This window comes from Perna viridis, chromosome 9, assembly GCF_037379345.1.
Source record: "Perna viridis isolate PV_CMFRI_1.1 ecotype Kerala chromosome 9, ASM3737934v1, whole genome shotgun sequence".
NCBI classification, from domain to species: Eukaryota; Metazoa; Mollusca; class Bivalvia; order Mytilida; family Mytilidae; genus Perna; species Perna viridis.
Genome location: NC_142453.1, coordinates 32,826,441 through 32,844,501, shown reverse-complemented (window position 1 = coordinate 32,844,501; position 18,061 = coordinate 32,826,441). Strand labels below are relative to the sequence as shown.

At 32.3% G+C, this 18,061-nt stretch overlaps 2 protein-coding genes across 15 annotated transcripts in view; one reads left to right on the top strand and one right to left on the bottom strand.

Annotated features, from left to right (window-relative positions):
- The window catches only part of LOC148607876 (uncharacterized), a 184,396-nt gene that overhangs the window by 117,913 nt on the left and 48,422 nt on the right, over positions 1 to 18,061 (top strand). The gene's annotated exons all lie outside the window — the stretch shown is intronic.
- The window catches only part of LOC148607878 (uncharacterized), a 30,403-nt gene continuing 15,167 nt past the window's right edge, over positions 2,826 to 18,061 (bottom strand). For 4 of the 14 annotated variants that reach the window (XM_088546558.1, XM_088546560.1, XM_088546559.1 and 1 more), the window contains 9 exons: positions 15,712 to 15,863; positions 15,127 to 15,235; positions 13,696 to 13,758; positions 11,041 to 11,249; positions 10,500 to 10,746; positions 8,095 to 8,181; positions 6,073 to 6,111; positions 4,714 to 4,780; positions 2,826 to 3,175 (listed from right to left, as the gene is read on the bottom strand). In XM_088546558.1, the coding sequence (XP_088402684.1) occupies positions 4,728 to 4,780; positions 6,073 to 6,111; positions 8,095 to 8,181; positions 10,500 to 10,746; positions 11,041 to 11,249; positions 13,696 to 13,758; positions 15,127 to 15,235; positions 15,712 to 15,863 (959 nt within the window). In that variant the 3' untranslated portion in view covers positions 2,826 to 3,175; positions 4,714 to 4,727. The remainder of the gene's footprint in view (positions 3,176 to 4,713; positions 4,781 to 6,072; positions 6,112 to 8,094; positions 8,182 to 10,499; positions 10,747 to 11,040; positions 11,250 to 13,695; positions 13,759 to 15,126; positions 15,236 to 15,711; positions 15,864 to 18,061) is intronic. The other 10 variants (XM_088546563.1, XM_088546572.1, XM_088546564.1 and 7 more) reach the window with 5 other exon arrangements.

Here is an 18,061-nt window from a genome sequence, read left to right as displayed (position 1 = left end):
TTTTTGTCCGCAGAAAACATGGCTGCCGTTACTAAAAATAGAACGAGGGACTCAGACAGTTTTTCGCATATATCTCCAAAACACTTATTTATAGCAAAATTATTTCAATTGCTAAAATTACCCTTATTGTAAGACCTTCAAAAGTATTCAGGGATCAAATTTCAGGGGGCTCCTTGTAAGAGCTATTGTCCTTGAAGGATGAAAAATGACGTTTTTTTTTCAGCAAATATCTTGAAAACTACAACAGATAAATAGAAACTATTAATTGCTGAATTTTACAGTTTTCAGCCAATATCTTGAAAACTGTAATAGATTCAAACTTTCAATTGCTGAATTTTAGTTTTCAACCAACATCTTGAAAACTATAATACATAGAAACTTCCAATCGTTGAAATGATCCTTATGATAGTCCTACCTAAGTCTTCTGAAGTCAAAATTGTAGGACAACTCCTTGTTAAATTTATTGGCCTTGAAATACAAAATTTAACCAGGTGAGCGATATAGGCTCCTGGGAGTCTCTTGTTCTTAAGGCAGTGACTCCTTGTTCACACACTCATAAAGATCCATATATCCATCCTACATACAAATCCTCTACATATTTGTTCTCATCGAGCAGGCTTGAGGGAAATGACACCATTTTTAAATTTTCATTTAGTGAAACAACTTTAAAAATTGAACAGCTCAAATCTTATAGTACTCGAAATTGCATGCCACATGTGGAGTCCTAATATTCCATATGACTCCGTTGCAGCTTGGACTTGTCATCACTGTTCTGTTTGCAAAGTATGCAAGAATTTAATGGCAATTTATTTTTTCTTCTAAAATACATGTACTTTAGACATGAGGATGATACTCATAGGTCTAAAATTATTCATAGCATTTTCATGACCTGAACCAGAATTTTGCTAAAGGCAACATTTTTTGAGTTTTTTTTCTTATGACCCCTAAGTTCCATTTTTAGTATAGGCAGACATATCTATTCACCAATTATAAATCGCAACAGTCATTTTGAGCACAATACCCTAAAGAACTATTATGCTTATTTTCATTCAATGATCTTAAATGGTTTTAGAGAAGATTTTCAAAGTTGTATATGTGAAAAAAAAAAACAAAAAAACAGAACAACTGTTTCAGGGGTCGCAACTCCTACATTAGTCAATGAATGGTTTTGAAAGTTTCGGCATTGGTCGTTCTCATGATGCTTAACAATTTCACCCCATTCCAGAAATTTGCTAAAGGCAACGGTTTTTGAGCGATTTGCAAAAAACTGCCATCTGACCCATATGTTCTATTTTTAGTAACAGCACCATGTTTTTTCATGAATCAACTATCCCAACGGTTAATTTGTGTGGGATACCCTAAGGAACATATATGCCAACTTTCATTGAATTCTGTGCAATGGATTTTGAGAAGATTTTCAAAGTTGCACATATGAAAAATGCAAAAAAAAAATGTTCCAGGGGCCGTAACTCCTACATCAGTTGACCAATCCTTTTGAAAATTTTGACATAGGTCCATCTCATGATGCTGTACAATATTACCCAGCCAGAAATTTGCTAAAGGCAACGGTTTTTGAGTTATTTGCATTGAACTGCAATCTGACCCCTATCTTCTATTTTTAGTAACAGCGGCCATGTTTTTTCATGGATCAAAAATCCCAACTGTCATTTTGTGCAGAACACCCTAAGGAACAATCATGCCATGTTTAAAACCTGTCAGTCCAGTAGTTCCAGAGGAGAAGATTTTTTAAAATTTGTCCATGACGACGATGGACACCAAGTGATGGCATAAGCTCACTTGGACTTCGGCCAGGTGAGCTAAAAAGTGAATATATGAATCCAACTTTAACATATACCTCATCAGACTGAGCAAACTAGTGTGTTCATAAGAGGAATGCTGTGATCTCCCCTCAAACACTGAACCTCATCCCCTTAGCAATATGTCAACAAAAAATTGGTTGCTATGCCTCTAGATAGATTTATGATATTTATTATTACCTATATAACACCATAACATTGGTATCTGTAGTTTCAAAGTTAATAATAAGTTCAAAGAAACGCAGATATCCTCTTGTCACCATCTTACTCACTGAAGTGAATTGTTTGTACAGTATTCATTTCAATTCAAATTGGTCAAGTAGCTTTCAAAATGGTGCAAATTTCTTAGTTTTACAGAAGATGAATGCTACGTGATGGTAAAAGTATTTATAAACCTTTATTTCTGGTGAGCTATAGGGAAGAAGTCGGAAACAAACAATTGTAAGGATGCTGCAACTTTGCACTTAAATCTGAAGACAGAGGAAACCTTGCACTGTCTTTTTTTTTTTTGATTTTCAGAGTCCTTTATTGTTGACTAGTATGCCATTAAGTCAAATTTATGCTGTTGACTAAAGAGTTACCATTGATCAGGTAATATATGTGGGTGCAAATTTTGGCACATTGTAGCAATTAGTCTAAGAACACCAAAATGATTTCGAAGAAAATATTTCCTCTGAACTTAAGTACTTGGTGCATCTATTAGCAACTGCAAAAATCAAAATGCCAAAATTTTTCGTATAACTTTTTGACAAAAAATTGCCCCATTTAACATTTGCCATAGAGTAACAGCAAAAAAATCCTTGGATTGAAACTGTAAGTCTTACAGACAAACAGGCAGATGGACAGCATCATAGCCATTCCACTCAGTCACTTCGTCGTGCAAGACAATTACTTTTATGATTTGAAGTGGAAAATAATTCTAAACCACACATATCTTGTTTGATGAAGAAAGGTTTGTATCAGATTACCCAACTCTGAACTTTCAGGGAATATTCACAACTAACAATATTTCAGTTCTTTTTTTTTATATTTTTTTCAAGTTTTTTTTTTTACTTTTTTCTCCATACAAAATCTCTCTTGACTGATAAAATCACATGTTTGCTTATCTGCAAACTTTTTTTTACTTTCACTTTCCATTCCATTTTTAGACACCATTTTGACAGAATTAAGTCAGATTATTCACACATCAGTGACTTTCCTCTAGTAATTTTAACATGATCTCACTGATCTGTGAAGTTAAAAAAAAAAACACAACTGTAAAATTATGGACTCCAGGGGAAGCTTGTGTCTGGAAGCTTTCATGAGCCACACTTTATAGTCTTTAGTTCCACATTTTTATATTCTGTTGAAAGTCAGTCCTGGAAATAAAATGAAATAATTCAGTTCCATTAATAAAACAATCTCAGTATGTGACAATCAAGGATACAGACATACATAACCTTATACAGGTCTTGAATATTAAGTTTAGTATACACAAAATACAAATTAACCCTTATTGGGCTGTAGATTCTCAATGTAGAGACATGACTATTGAAACAAAATGCTGAACTTAGTCAGTTTGACAAGGCTGCAGAAGTGAACCCTGAAGAGTTGGACACAAGATTTGAACTTGAAGCGGGATTGTGACTAATGCCATTTGATTCTGACCAGAATGAAAGTGGTTAAAGAACTTTAAATTTTCAATTAGAAAAAACAAATTATAATTTTATACAACGTTGAAATAGAAAATATTTAAATATCTGTCCCCTTTTGGCAAAGGTTAAGGCCACAACTCTTTTAATCCGCCACAACTTCTTTTGTGGTTATTAATAATATGAAAAACTTAGTGGTAAGATTTCATTGACATCAATACATTTTAAAACATCAAGTTTTTCCCCCAAAAACAGAAGCTTGTTTTTGATGTCATCCTAAATGGTACAACTCACAACCCAAAAATTCAATTCCAGCTTTCCTTTTTGTGGTATCACTGGTATGGCATTTCTTTGAGACCCTTACACTTCTAATTAGTTATATAAGTTTTAAAAAATGTTTTTTCCCTTTATTGGGAGGGAGTTGCCTCATTTTTGCCAATAATTCCTCAAACCCCAAAATCGATACCAACCTTCACTTTGTATATGGAACCTTGCACAATTTTATCAAGATACTTGAAATAACATTCGAGTTATCACACCAAAACCATTAGTCTACAGAAAATGATACAGACAACAACAATGCTATATCATTACACAACTTATTTTATTTTAATTTCCAAATTATATCAAGATTTTCTAAATTGCAAGTTAATACTTCTATATTATGTTTGCAGGTTGACACTTAAGTTATACTAAACCATGAACACAAATCTTAGGGTTTTATTTCATTTCATTTAGTAAAAAATAAAAGCTTCTAGTGGAAATATAAAAGTCAATTTACCGAATCGGACATGAACTCGAAAATTCTATATCAAAGACCACAAAATTTAGAAAAAGCATAGAGTATAGTATCAATGCTTTTTTTTTTTTAGTTCTTCATGCCTGACTGGGGTATTAGTCAAAAACATGAAGAAAATTATGAAAACAGGCTCAATATGGAAAATGAAACATCATTTTCATTCCACTGATATTTTTAGAACTTGACAGAAAATATTGTACTAATAGTATAAAAAGTTTCATGCAAAACAAAGTCCACTTACTGAATATAAGAATTATGAAGAAAATCTGAACATGAAATTTGATATGCATCATGCAAGTAAGAAAGGTCATCTTTCACAATTATATGTCTCAGTACATGTAGTAAGAGTTAATGCATTCACAACCAATATCACAATGAATTCTAATATTTTTACATGCAGATATCCCCAGGGAATCAAAGTAAATAAAAGACAATGGTAAATTCATGCTATTAATAAAATACTTACAAAATAATAATAAGTTAATGGTTTTGTTGAAAGTTCTGGATACTAGGAGGCGCTCCTTGTGAAGGAACTGCAAAACAAACCAGTAAAGCAAGCATAGTTAATGGGTGAAGCAAGCAAACATAATAAAGGGGTGATAACTCTGGTAAACTGCTACAAACAAAGGGGAATAACTTCAATAAAATATGCTAACAGTGCAATCTGTTGTTTTGCATCTAAAAATAAATATGTGAGTGGTTCTGGTTACATTTGTTATGAAAATGTAGGAATTCTTTTTTTAACTTTTCAGAGAACTTGATTGATCATAAAACAACACCTAATAATTGTATTTATGTATGAGTGTAAATAATATCTTACAAGTCAATGAAAAACAAATGTTGATTTGATAGTCATGGTCCATTTCAGCAAGCATTTAACACGTCAAAATTCCAAGGCCTAAAAATTTGTCAAAATTCACTTTCTGCAGCAGGGGCATAAAAATGGTTTAAAGAGGTAGACCTAGGGGTAGGGATACAACACCTAAAAATCACTGGAACGTTTGTATTCAGCATTTTACATCAATATTATGTAAGCATCTCGTTAACTTGGATTGATTTTATTCTGCTTCAAACGAAAGCTTGAGAGGCTTTTGTGATATTGAATATGATACAAACATCACTGATTTCAAGAGTTCTATCCATTACCATAGGTATACTTCCTTAAAATAAAGTATGATTTTTTTTGGACAAGAGAAAGGTAGTATGCATTAATTAGGCCATATTCTGAAGAAGTAAAAATAACCAGAAACACACACATACTTTTTAGCCTTTTTATTACTCAAGATGCAGCATACAGCAGTACTTAATCTCATAGTCGAATATATTTCTTGAAATTTTAGTTTAGGCAATATTTGCTGAGGTAGGCATAGGCACAAAAATAAAAGCATGCTATATTTTACATCAGTGCTCTGCTCTCAACTAATTTTTTTAAATTAACATTTCAATGAATATAGTTCATTGAAGAAAACCGAAGAAATTTATCAGTAAGTGCAAATGAAATAAGAAGTTAGGTCCAATACCACTCTCAAAACAAAAGTGCATCTTTAGAAAAATTACAACAGATGTTTTAGACAGAGTGATTCTTTTTTTGGGGGGGAAAGAATAACTTAACTTGATGTGCATCTTGTATATTTAAAGGTAGTACCAGTAATAGTAATTTCTACGAAGTTTTTAAGTATACAGTGTTTTCATTATAACAGAATTCTAAACCAAAGAAAATCATTTTAACATAAAAATACAATACAGGAAACCTCTGAAAAGAACAATAAAGTAACAACTTTTGAATAAAACAAAATCAACTTGACAAACTTACCATTCTACTCACATTTTTTGTCATTACTTTCTAATACATATACCCTATACACTAAAACACAAAGGTACAGATGTCCAGAGAACATTTAATACACATATTATCCCCGTGTCCTGATCATCATACCCACTGTACACATGTCATCCCTGTGTCCTAACCATCATACCCATTTTACACATGAAATCCCAGTGAAATGACCATCATGCCTAATTTTCTTATGTAATCCCTGTGTCCTGACTATCATACCCATTTTACAAATGAAATCCCGGTGAACTGACCATCATGCCCTATTTTCTTATGTAATCCTATGTCCTGACCATCATACCCATTGTACACATGCAATCCCTGTGTCCTGACCATCATACCCATTTTACACATGAAATCCCTGAGAACTGACCATCATGCCTACTTTTCACACAAAATTCCTGTGAAATGACCATCTGTACATTTTACACATGAAATCCCTGTGAACTAATCATCCTATCCAGGTAACAATTGTAATCCAAGTATCCTGACTATCCAATTCAATTTACACTTATAATTCCTTCAACTGACAATCCTACCCATTTTATAATGTAATCCCTGTGTCCTGGCCATTTTACCAATTTTACACATGTAGTGTCTCTGAACTGACAATCATACTAATTTTACAAATGTAATCCCTGTATCCTGACCTTCCTATCCATTTCACATGCAATCCCTGTGATCTGACCATCCTAATCATCTTGCCCCCTCCCCTTTTCAGTATTGAAACCAGCTTTTGATTATGATAACAGTATGTCTATCACCCCTTTTTCAGTATTACTAAGTTTATTACTTTTACAATTAAATATTGGAAAACAGTGAAAAACAAAACAAAAAAAACCTTTTCATAAATACAATGAAAAGTACAATATTATCCAAAACTTTCTGGACAGTATGCACATCTCCGTGTGGTTATATTACATCCCACTAAGTTTCATAACAATGCTGCAAGCTGCTTAGAAAATCAATGCAGAAAAGACGGGCAGACAGACAACAGTATTCTTCCACCAAATTCATAAGCCAACATCGATTAACCTGAATATTTAAAGGACCATATGATTGTTATTGTTTTTAGTATATATCGGTCAATGGTTATTAAAAAAAAAATCATTATTTTAAGGTGGAAAGTTAAAAGATAATAGTTAAAACCTTTTAAGCTTAGCTTTTTAAAATGACAGCAGATTCAGCAATACAGCCTAAGAAATACATTGCAACAACATTTATGCATATAGCTGAGATTAAACTTTTAATATTGTCTATTTTATACTAATTCAGTCTTCGAAATTAGGACCAGCCGGGCAGCCCACCAGCCAATGCTGGTAAAAATACTGGCAGGCTTGCAGATATTTTGCTTCTAAGCCAATGTAGCCTATATACAGTTCTTTTCAGATTAAGGTAGGGGCTTGTTGTCTGAAATTTAGAAGGCTAAAACTTAACTATAGATAAAGTTAAAAAGAAAATGGAAGACCCAGTATCGTAAAGGAGTGCAAGCATTACATGTAAGGAGATCAGACTGAAAGGGCTGATACTTCAATGAAAATACATGTTCATCAAAGATAGCTTTATTATATTATCATTTGAATATTTATTAGTGTATCTTAGAGAACATGCTTTTGCTATTGGGGCATGCAATGGTACAACTCATGCCATGCATATGAGAGTTTATGAAAGATAAAATAATAATAAGTTAATGGTCAAAGATACTTTAGTAACAGGAGGAACCCAATTTCCTTAACCAGGCTTATAAACATATCATTAAACCTAGAGGTTATACTATGGAAAAGCGTCTATGCAAAAAGAGCCTTTCCTCAGGTCCTCTTGACAGTACTTCCCGAATAGGAAATATTTTCCAGCATTCATAGGCAGCTAAACCACTACTTAATTAGAATTCTAGAAAACACTACTAATTTACTGAATTTGAAGAAATAAATAATACTTCTAGAAATGTATACTTCTTTTTCAGACCACAGGCCATGTGAAAGAACTGGTAACTTAGCCAGGTCTAATATTTACCTTGAGGAATAAACTGTGCTCCTGGCTGTGTGTTCTGTATAGCTGTAGGTACACCTGCTTGATGGACCATAGATGTCTGTCCCGGACCTGCAATTATATTATTATTTCAATTCTTGTTTAGCCCAAGAAAATATCTGGTTTTTTTTTCAAATATTCAAACCAACTCAAGACTTAATAAGACTTTTAATCCTTTGTTCAAATTCTTGGTCGAATCCTTATATAATCCTTGTATAAATCCTCTGATGTCTATCTGCCGTGCGAAGCATGAAAAGAGTACTTTCTTTTTGCATGAAGTTAATTTTCTTTGGGACTAAAATTGCTAGATTTATCATGAATCGATCCCAATTTTTTTTTTAAAAAGTTTCACGAACATATTTGTATGGTTTTACGATTTGACAACATGACTTTTCTCATCGTCATCGATGTTATTTTGGCACCTGTTATGAAGCGTCTGAACAATAACGATCATTACCATTATAACATGATATTGTAAACGGAATACAACTGCCCAGATTAGTATTTTCACATACATTTTACAATAACAAAGGTTGCATGTAGTTCACGCATGGTAAGTACAAACAAATAATTGTCATTTTGGAAATACCTGAACAATATTCTATCTGAAGTACTTCGATTTGTATACTTTTCTGGGAAGTTTGTTTTTTCCACTCTGGAATCAGTGACAGAATATGAAAGTGTTGATACCAAAAATGACTTGTATTTTTTAACAAAAGTATATTTGGTGGGATAATTCAAATGATTGGAAATGAACAGTAAGACAAATAATCTTTGAGTGTCTATTCAATATGTTCATGTATTAAATGAAATATGAAGATACCATTATGTATCATAACTATGGTTTACTTCACCTTTCAATACAATGACTTGGCTCTTATTTGTATTCAAAACATGAACAAAAGCACTAACTCTAAAAATATCAGGGAAAATTAATATATTGACTTGGAAAGTAAATTTTGAGTAATGACTTTTCTTTGGAAAGTTGACCTAACAAACGAAATCCTAGAACACTGCCAAAGGCATGGTAAATTGTTTAATAAAACATATATTTTTTAACTACACAAGTGTAAACCTAAAATTTTTAAATAAATTTACAGCTTCACCATGACATATTTTTGTTTGGATGTGTCCATATTCTGTAACCTAGATATCTAGTGCAGGGCAAACAAGTACTTATTATAAATAATGAACAGATTTTAATGAAAGCTTCAATATTGTTGGTATTTAGCTGGACCACACATAAACTATCATAATTTATCAAAATTTTAAGAAATGATAATTATCTTATGGGAATCAATGTCTGTTTGCCCTGCATGATACATTTCGGATCAGGAATATCTGAATTTCAGTCTTTAAATCTGAATTTTGAAAGCAATAGATTTATTTTAAAATATGTTATCCACACTTTTGTTTTTGGTGAAATATAGAAGTTTGAAATTTTGTTTTCAAAATTTGAAACATACTTTTATATTGAATGCCACATCAAGATAAATATAGGAAAGTTTCAGAGCTATATTCAATGCATACCTTAAATAATGAATTAAAACAAATCAACAAGAAATGTCCTAGATACTGACTTTTATGGAACCTAGAGATCAGGAATACACGAGACTTCAAACAGGTGAAAAAATATAATTTAGCAAGAGACACTGTGTCATAATAATATAATAACAATTAACACAAGAAGAGTCCCCTCTCAACAGGCACTGCACAAGTGTCACAATAAAAAGGACAGTTTAACCATCAAAAGATTATCTGAGTAACTGGTAAGATCTAGCCATCTCATTTCTTGAATTACATAAACATCTCACTCCAATAACTACCTAGTCATTTCATTCCAGGAATTACCTAACCATCTCATTCCAATAACTACCTAGTCATCTTATTCCAGGAATTACCGAACCATCTTATTCCATTAATATCTAGTCATTTCATTCCAGGAATTACTGAACCATCTCATTCCATTAATACCTAGTCATTTCATTCCAGGAATTACCGAACCATCTCATTCCATTAACTACCTAGTCATCTCATTCCAGGAATTACCTAACCATCTCAATCCATTAACTACCTAGTCATCTCATTCCAGGAATTACTGAACCATCTCATTCCATTAATACCTAGTCATTTCATTCCAGGAATTACCGAACCATCTCATTCCAATAACTACCTAGTCATCTCATTCCAGGAATTACCTAACCATCTCAATCCATTAACTACCTAGTCATTTCATTCCAGGAATTACCTAACCATCACATTCCAATAACTACCTAGTCATCTAGGAATTACCTAACCATCTCATTCCTTGAATTACCTAGCCATCTCATTGCAAGAATTACCTAACCATCTCAATCCTTGAAGTACCAAACAAACTTGTTCATGCTTACCTATATGTGGCTGAAACTGATGACTCTGTTGATTGTGCTGGTTGTGTACATGTGGCATCATAACAAAGTGTGGTTGCATATTAGAGTGTATTGAGTGAGGCACGGACGTAGGAGGATGGGTCTGTGACATCACTTGGTTACCAGCGGCCCCTTGCATCTGTATTGGGAATTGATATTGTACTGCAGGCATGTGTACTGTCTGTGGCGAGGCTGGATTGTGGGGACTCGGCTGTAAAGGAGGGTGTCCCTGCAGACAAAAAATCTACATATTCACTCCATTTTAATTGTGGACCACTTGAGCTAATAACAAATCTGTATTTCATATGCCATCACTTAAACAAGGAAATATTCTTGAACATGTAAAAAAAATAACTATTGCTTAACACTTTGATCACTTGAAACACAATAGTTTCTTTTCTGAAATTCTACATTAAAATCAAACAGTATTAACTGATCCATAGAAAGAGCTTAATACTATCAACTCAATCTCATTACAATTTTGTGTCAGTAGATGAGGTTGAGACTGTGATCTTTGACCTACCTGTAATGACATCTGTTGGTATGGATTGTGTGGTTGTGGTGTATTTGATGTCGGTGGATGAGATTGAGACTGTGATGTTACCACATGCTGTACTGGACTAGGAGCTGGGTGATTCTGCTGGCCCTGCGGATGTGGTCCTATATGGGCTGGCTGAGGATTATGATAAGGCTGATGGGGTATATGTGCTGGCATTGGCCCATTTGGTCCCACTGTTTAAAGTAATAACATGTACGATGTAGTTGGTGGGAAAAGTGCAATACTTTAGGCCCTTCATAAAAAGACCTAAATACTATGCTATGAGAAGGAAACACAGCAACTATATAAATTTGATATTTTCAAAAACAAAACAATAAGCTCCCTCATTTTAGGATAAGTAATGTGTGTTGGTTCTATTACTTCTTGTTCACTGAAATTAACTAAAATTAATAAATTACCATTTTTTATGCAGAAAAATCAATTGAAACTTCATGTAAAAATTAAAATTAAGTAATGAGGGAACATAAACTAATGGTATTAAGTATTTTCATTATCACTTGGCTGTATAGAAAGAAAGCAAATTAAAAATTAAGATCTTTAATACTCACTCAATGAGTTGGTTTACCAGAAGTAATCTAAACACTAAAGGTAGATTTTATTGAATAGAGATTTTTGTGACTAGTATGAATATATAATGTAAGATTTAATGGAGAAATTGTTAAGTGGCACTCCGCTTAAGAATCATGCAAAATGTGATACATGGTTGGAAAGCCTACATATTTTTATTTTTGATATCATTTAAAATGCTTTAGTAAACAGAAATTATCATTTGGTTTTTCATATAACACGTGCTCATAGGAGATAAAAATTGCATAGAATGCACAGTAAAATTCAAAAGTAAGGGAGATTACTCTGTGAATGACACTCAAATGCAATAGAATCTATTGGATTTTCAAAGTTGATTATCTCCTAAGAGCAGGCAGATTTGAATGAATAATAACATATTTCATAAAATAGACCAATAAAACAACTTAATTACAAAAATAAAAATATGTAGCCTTTTTTGGGGTGCATCACATTTTTCAGATTTTTGCCTGATTCTTACAAAGACAGCTACTTGAGAATAGAATAACAGTTTTTATAATGTAAATAAACTACACAACTGTTTGGTTGATTGTACAATGCTAGTGAGTTAGAATTACTTTTATCTAATTTCCAGCAAATCTTATCATTTCACGACCCATTAAGTAACTACTGATAACCTAAAATGACATGGTTTTTTTCCAGCACATGATTGGTTTGAATTTCATTGTAAAAATATCAAATTTAATTTTGCTCCATGAGGATTCAAGTAAAGGTTGGGATAATTTGAAATTCAATTGTAAATATTCACTGGTGACAAATGGAGTGTGGCAATGAAAATTACCACTCTCTCAATACAGAGGAAGGAAATCCTGATATGGTCATATTCTATCAATTTCTCAGTTGATACATGATACTTAAGTTATCAGCCATCCTTTGGTTATTATTGTTAGCAATGAGTCTTTGAAATATTTTTTTGAAAAAATATAACAAGAAAATCAAGAAAATCAAAAGAAAAAAAAAAGAAAAAAATTTTTTTTTAAATTATAAGAAAAAAGTCTTTCATTATTACTTATGAATTATCAGATTTCACAAAAATGGTTAAATCATGGTAGTCAATTCAGCTAGTGTTGAAAATAAATTCATTTAACTATCATGACTGAAGTAATCTCATATCTGTTTTGTTACCATGTAAGAAGCTACATGTATCAATAACATCTAACCTGACAGCTGATTTACCTACCTAGGAAAATCTATGCAGCTAATAGTATACAGTTATTAAAATTGGTTGGATGCAATAGACCAGAATATTTGTCCTTTTCACATACGAGTTTTTTTAGTATAAATTCCAATTCAATGAAGCGCTTAGAAAAAAATTCAACCAATCAAAAGGCTTAGATAAAGGTCATTATGGGGTCAGTGCAAGACTCCTCCAGGAGACTATTGCACCATGTAATAGTACATCGACAGTGCAATAGATCGCCCTGTCCTGAATAAATTTTGAAAATAGAGAAAAATATGTGTATATTTAATAAACAAGATAAAACCTTATAATTAGGTAATAATATTTGATAGTGATTACTGCCACAGCAAAGTAAGTGTTTAATATCAAGTTAATGTAATGTTCAAAACCTCTGCCACAACAATACAATTTTGTTTTTTTGTTTTTTTAAAATATCAATCTAATTTAGAAGTGTCTTTTTATCATGTCTAAGGTTATTTTTTGTTTTGACATTTATTAAACTATATTCAATCTAATCTTGAACTTTAAGACATCAGTGTAATGCTTGTACCACAGTCAAATCATATTCAAATTTTTGAATGAATTTCAGTAGCCCTGCAAAAAAAGGTCAGACCTTCATAATTGGTAAAGAGGACTGGTATAATTTTGAAGAATATCCAGCAAACATAAGCACAAAATATCCTGTTCTGCATAATGAATTTCAAAAATGGGTCATAGACAAAGTTAAGTTCCATAAAAATTTTAGACTGTTTTATCAAACTTCTTTTTTTTTTTTTTTTTTTTTTTTTAACAAAATACATGTAATTTGAAAGTGTGGCAGATTCTCAAGTGTTTGTAAGATACAAATCACTTACAATATAAGTTTTCTTCCCAGAATACACCTGTACTACACTCTGAGTCTATCTCAAAGTTCTGCCCTTAGAAAAATTAAAAAGGAAAATATCAAAAGATATTTCCAGTATTCAACAACTGTTTAATTATGATAACCCTAACCTTACCCCATCATATAAATAATGAAGAAATGACTTTTTAAGAAAAAAAAATGTTAAAAATGTATGCCCATTACCACTGAATCATAATTCCATTCAAGACTTCCCCAAAACAACAAATGTACAAGGTCAAAAGTTTGAAGAATTCACAAGATTGGTAGTTTAATCTCCTTACTTTTGTTTCATTCTACAGTTAAGGAGGTAGACCTATGGTAAGGGACATAACTCTTGAAATCAGTGATATGTTTGTATCATATTCAATTTCACCAAAGCCATTCAAGCTTTCATTTGAAACAGAATGAAATCAATCCAAGTTACTTTGATGCTTACATGAGATTGATGTCAAATGCTGAATACAAACATTCCAATGATTTGTAAGAGTTATGTCCCTTACCCAAGGTCTACCTCCTTCATAAACAATCTCTAAAAGAAATACTCCTATATTACAAAGACCTGATTTTATGAGACCAACTACTATGAAAGTTCTTTTATTCATGGATATCAATTTTCATGGTTTAGGGAAAAATTACCAGTTCGTTGATTCTTGAATTTGTGGATTTCACTCTATCATACAAAGGAATGGAAAAATTTCTTTTCGTTGGGAACCAAATTTTAAGGTTTACCAAACCAACGAAAACCACAAAATTTGGTAACCCATGAACAACAGTACTTTCACAGCAAGTCAAGGCTTTTCCTACCTCCAATATACCATCAATTATTGACCCTATTCCAAACAACAAAAAGTGTCTTTTTTCCCAAAATTAATCATGGAGAAAGCAATAGGAAAGTTATTAATTAATTTTCTGTCGGTAGAATGAAAGTCATATTTTATTGTTGAGTCGGCAAATTGTCCCAGTGTGTCATGAACAATTTTAAGACAAGGGAAAGAATCGTGTCTATTTCTCAATTTACGACTTTTCAGGGCAGCCTGTTCACAATAGTTATTTCTGAACTTCTTTAACCTTAATCTTTCTTTGGTTATAAAATAAAAGGTATCCGAAGTGACAACGGCATTGATGGTTCAGTCTCATAATAATAAATGATTTTATTTGTTAGTTTTTTCCCAATCTCAGGGGCAGGGACCTTATTGAAAAAGGTAGAAAAAAAACCCTTTGGAATTTGGCTAAACAGAAAGTAAATATATATATATAGTAAATGGCTAAAGGCAAATGAAAATCAGGTCAGTTTAGAAAATTCATCTACCACTGATCTTCCTTTTAAAAAATCTATGGTGATTTAATTTACCTACTGTAAGTTGAGAATACTACATTCTTCCTATAGACAATGAATACTTACTGAACATTGTAGGACCTGAAGGTTGTTGATTCACTTCCATTGTAGCTCCAGAGGGCGGGGTCATCATACGAGGACCAGCAGCAGGGGTAGCTGAGGGCATGGGCATAACCTACGTGTAAAAAAAAACATACAAATTATAAGTGTAAATAGCACAAAAATGAGTCTTGAACACACATTGTTTTAAATTAGCAGGGGCCCACTCACTATTAGTCCCTACAATTTGGTGTGGACTTCTCAAATTTCTACTGTGATTGTAAACCACTTGCATACTTACTACTAATATTTAAGCTGTGGGCTACTAAGCTAAAATTTAAGGTTAAAACCTTTGACACATAGGAAGGAACTTATTTTCAAAATATACATTTTTATTTAATCATATAATCAGGCCATCGTGAAATTTTGATGTGTTATAATTTAACAATGTAATTTAGGTAAATATTGAATTACATTGATTTCTTCCTCAAATTCTGTCAATGTTCTTCCATGTAGTTAGCAATGATTCTTTCAAGTAGTTAGTAGTTATATACAGATGAAAAATAGCAATTAATCAATAGTAAGTCTATCTATCAAAATTAAATTATCTACCTGTCCAACTTGATAACTAGCAGGCTGAGGCATCATAAAAGATTGATACTGAACAGTAGAGAAAGGAGTGTGTGCTAACAATGGTGCCCCTGTGGCCGCCTGTGCCGCTGCAGCAGTGAAGTCTGTTCTGGGAGGCTGTATGCTTACCACAGCTGAAAATATAATATTAAAATTGTTTATTTGATTCCTAATAATGTTCATACATTTGTACAGCTTCTTTACATTTCATCTGCACTAAGAATTTTAACTCTGACAATTTCACCATAAGTCTTTCTAAACCTATGGCAGAAATGAAAAAGTATGTCTGGTCAGAGAAAATATGTTAAAATTTAAAAAGGTGCAACTTTTTTGATTAAAAATGAAGGGCTGTAAAAATGGTAAGACAGTTACAAGTTACCAAGTCTGCAAATGTTTATAAGGTTGCCAAGACCTTGTTTAACTATACATTAAAACCTTGCTCAACTACATATTCAGTTGATATTCTGTAGTCTTGGTAACAAAAGCCAGCAAATTGTTTACATATTTAAGAAGGCCACAATCTTACATCTAGTCTCCTCGAGATTAGTTGTATATATACATACAAGTATGATTTCATTGAAATGTTGAAACTTGTGACTTATTCAGCAACATACATACTTGTGGCCAATATCACAAAAGTGTCAAATCAATTTTAAGTTTGGACTGCACATGACAATCTTTATTTTGACTACTTTATGAAAATACCCAGTGACATCCTGAATTTTGAGATATTTTAACATATAAGAGATTCAAGATCCATACAGCAATAATTTAATTTCATATGCAACACCCTTTCAGATTGGATAGAAAATTTTGTACATCATCAACCTTTTTAAATGAAATTTTAAGGATTGACTGTTGTATTTTTTTTTCGGTCATCTGAAATAACCTCAATGCCCCTGATGAACACTTAAACCAAGCAATTGAGGTTATTTCCTGAGAAAATATGTAACAGTCATTCCTAAATTATTTGCAAAAAATAGGCAGACACTACAGAAAATTGTTATAGTAAACACATCTAGTGCACAGTACAATTAGTATTACTGTAATAACATGATCATCATATTTAAGGTATTGTATTCCCTGAACATGTGTTGCCTTACACAAAGAACAGCTGCTGCTTACTTGTCTATGATAGCAGGAGACAAGTAAATTACAAAGGCAAATTAAGTATGTCATATTCAGTACATACATTACAGCTATCTATAATAGACCTGTTCCAATTTCAATACTAAGTTAGGTAGGCTAGTTAGTAATTTAGCTCTCTAGGTAGAAATCTGCCCTACATTACACCAATGTGTCTTACTTAGCTACCACTGAACACCTGTGCGATCTTTTGGACACTGTCATATAAGTTTAAATAGCTGTAAATTATGATGGTGGATGACATATTTAAAGGCTAAGGTCATCATAACTGACAGCTATTCAAAATTAAGGACAGTGTACAACATTGAAGATCACAAAGGTGTTCAGTGGTAGTTATATAAGACACATCAGTATAATTTAAGGCAGATTTCTATTTAGAGAGCTATTTAAATTACTCACTAGACTAGCTAGATTTGTATTGATATTGGAACTGGTCTATTTCAACTAGCTGTAAGTGTCTAGCTGTTCAAACCAGTGCTATTTTTATTGTACAGGACTGGTAGCATTTCACAAAGATTTTTTGGAAAGCATGTAGATATTTTAAATTTATTGACCAGTGCATCCATACATGTGAACCTCCCATTTTCATAGGTCTCCTTGCTTACTTTCTTCCATAAAGATAACATATTTACACATTTAAAATCATCTGCTACATAAGAAATTGCTGCTACAGAGCAAAAACTAAAATTTAATAAACTGATTATTCTTTACATTATATATTTGTAATGCAGGGATGATTGAATAATCATTATTGGTAATAAAACACGTACTATCTTTAAATAAAGATAGTCGACGCAGTAAAAATTGTTCTTTTTTACTAAAAATTTTCTACATTTCAAATTTAGAAAATAACACATGGCACACAATTTCAATTTTCTATACAGTATTTTTTTTAACGCCCCTAAGTTATCAGTATTTGGCTAATTGGGAACAGAATTGCGATCAACTGACTTGCGTTTCCATGGAAAAGCGTCTTTCAGGTCAAAGGGTAAAATGCAAAATTATACCAACTGCATCAGAAAAACCTATGATTTTTCAATACTAGAAAGCGTAAAATTTTCAAGGAAGTGATGTTGCATTGAAACAGACTATGTTTGACCACATTACAACTTTCAAAGTAACCACATTACAACTTTTTAAGTTTTACTCCTGCAGTGCAAGTTTATATTTTTGTGCAATTTAAAAA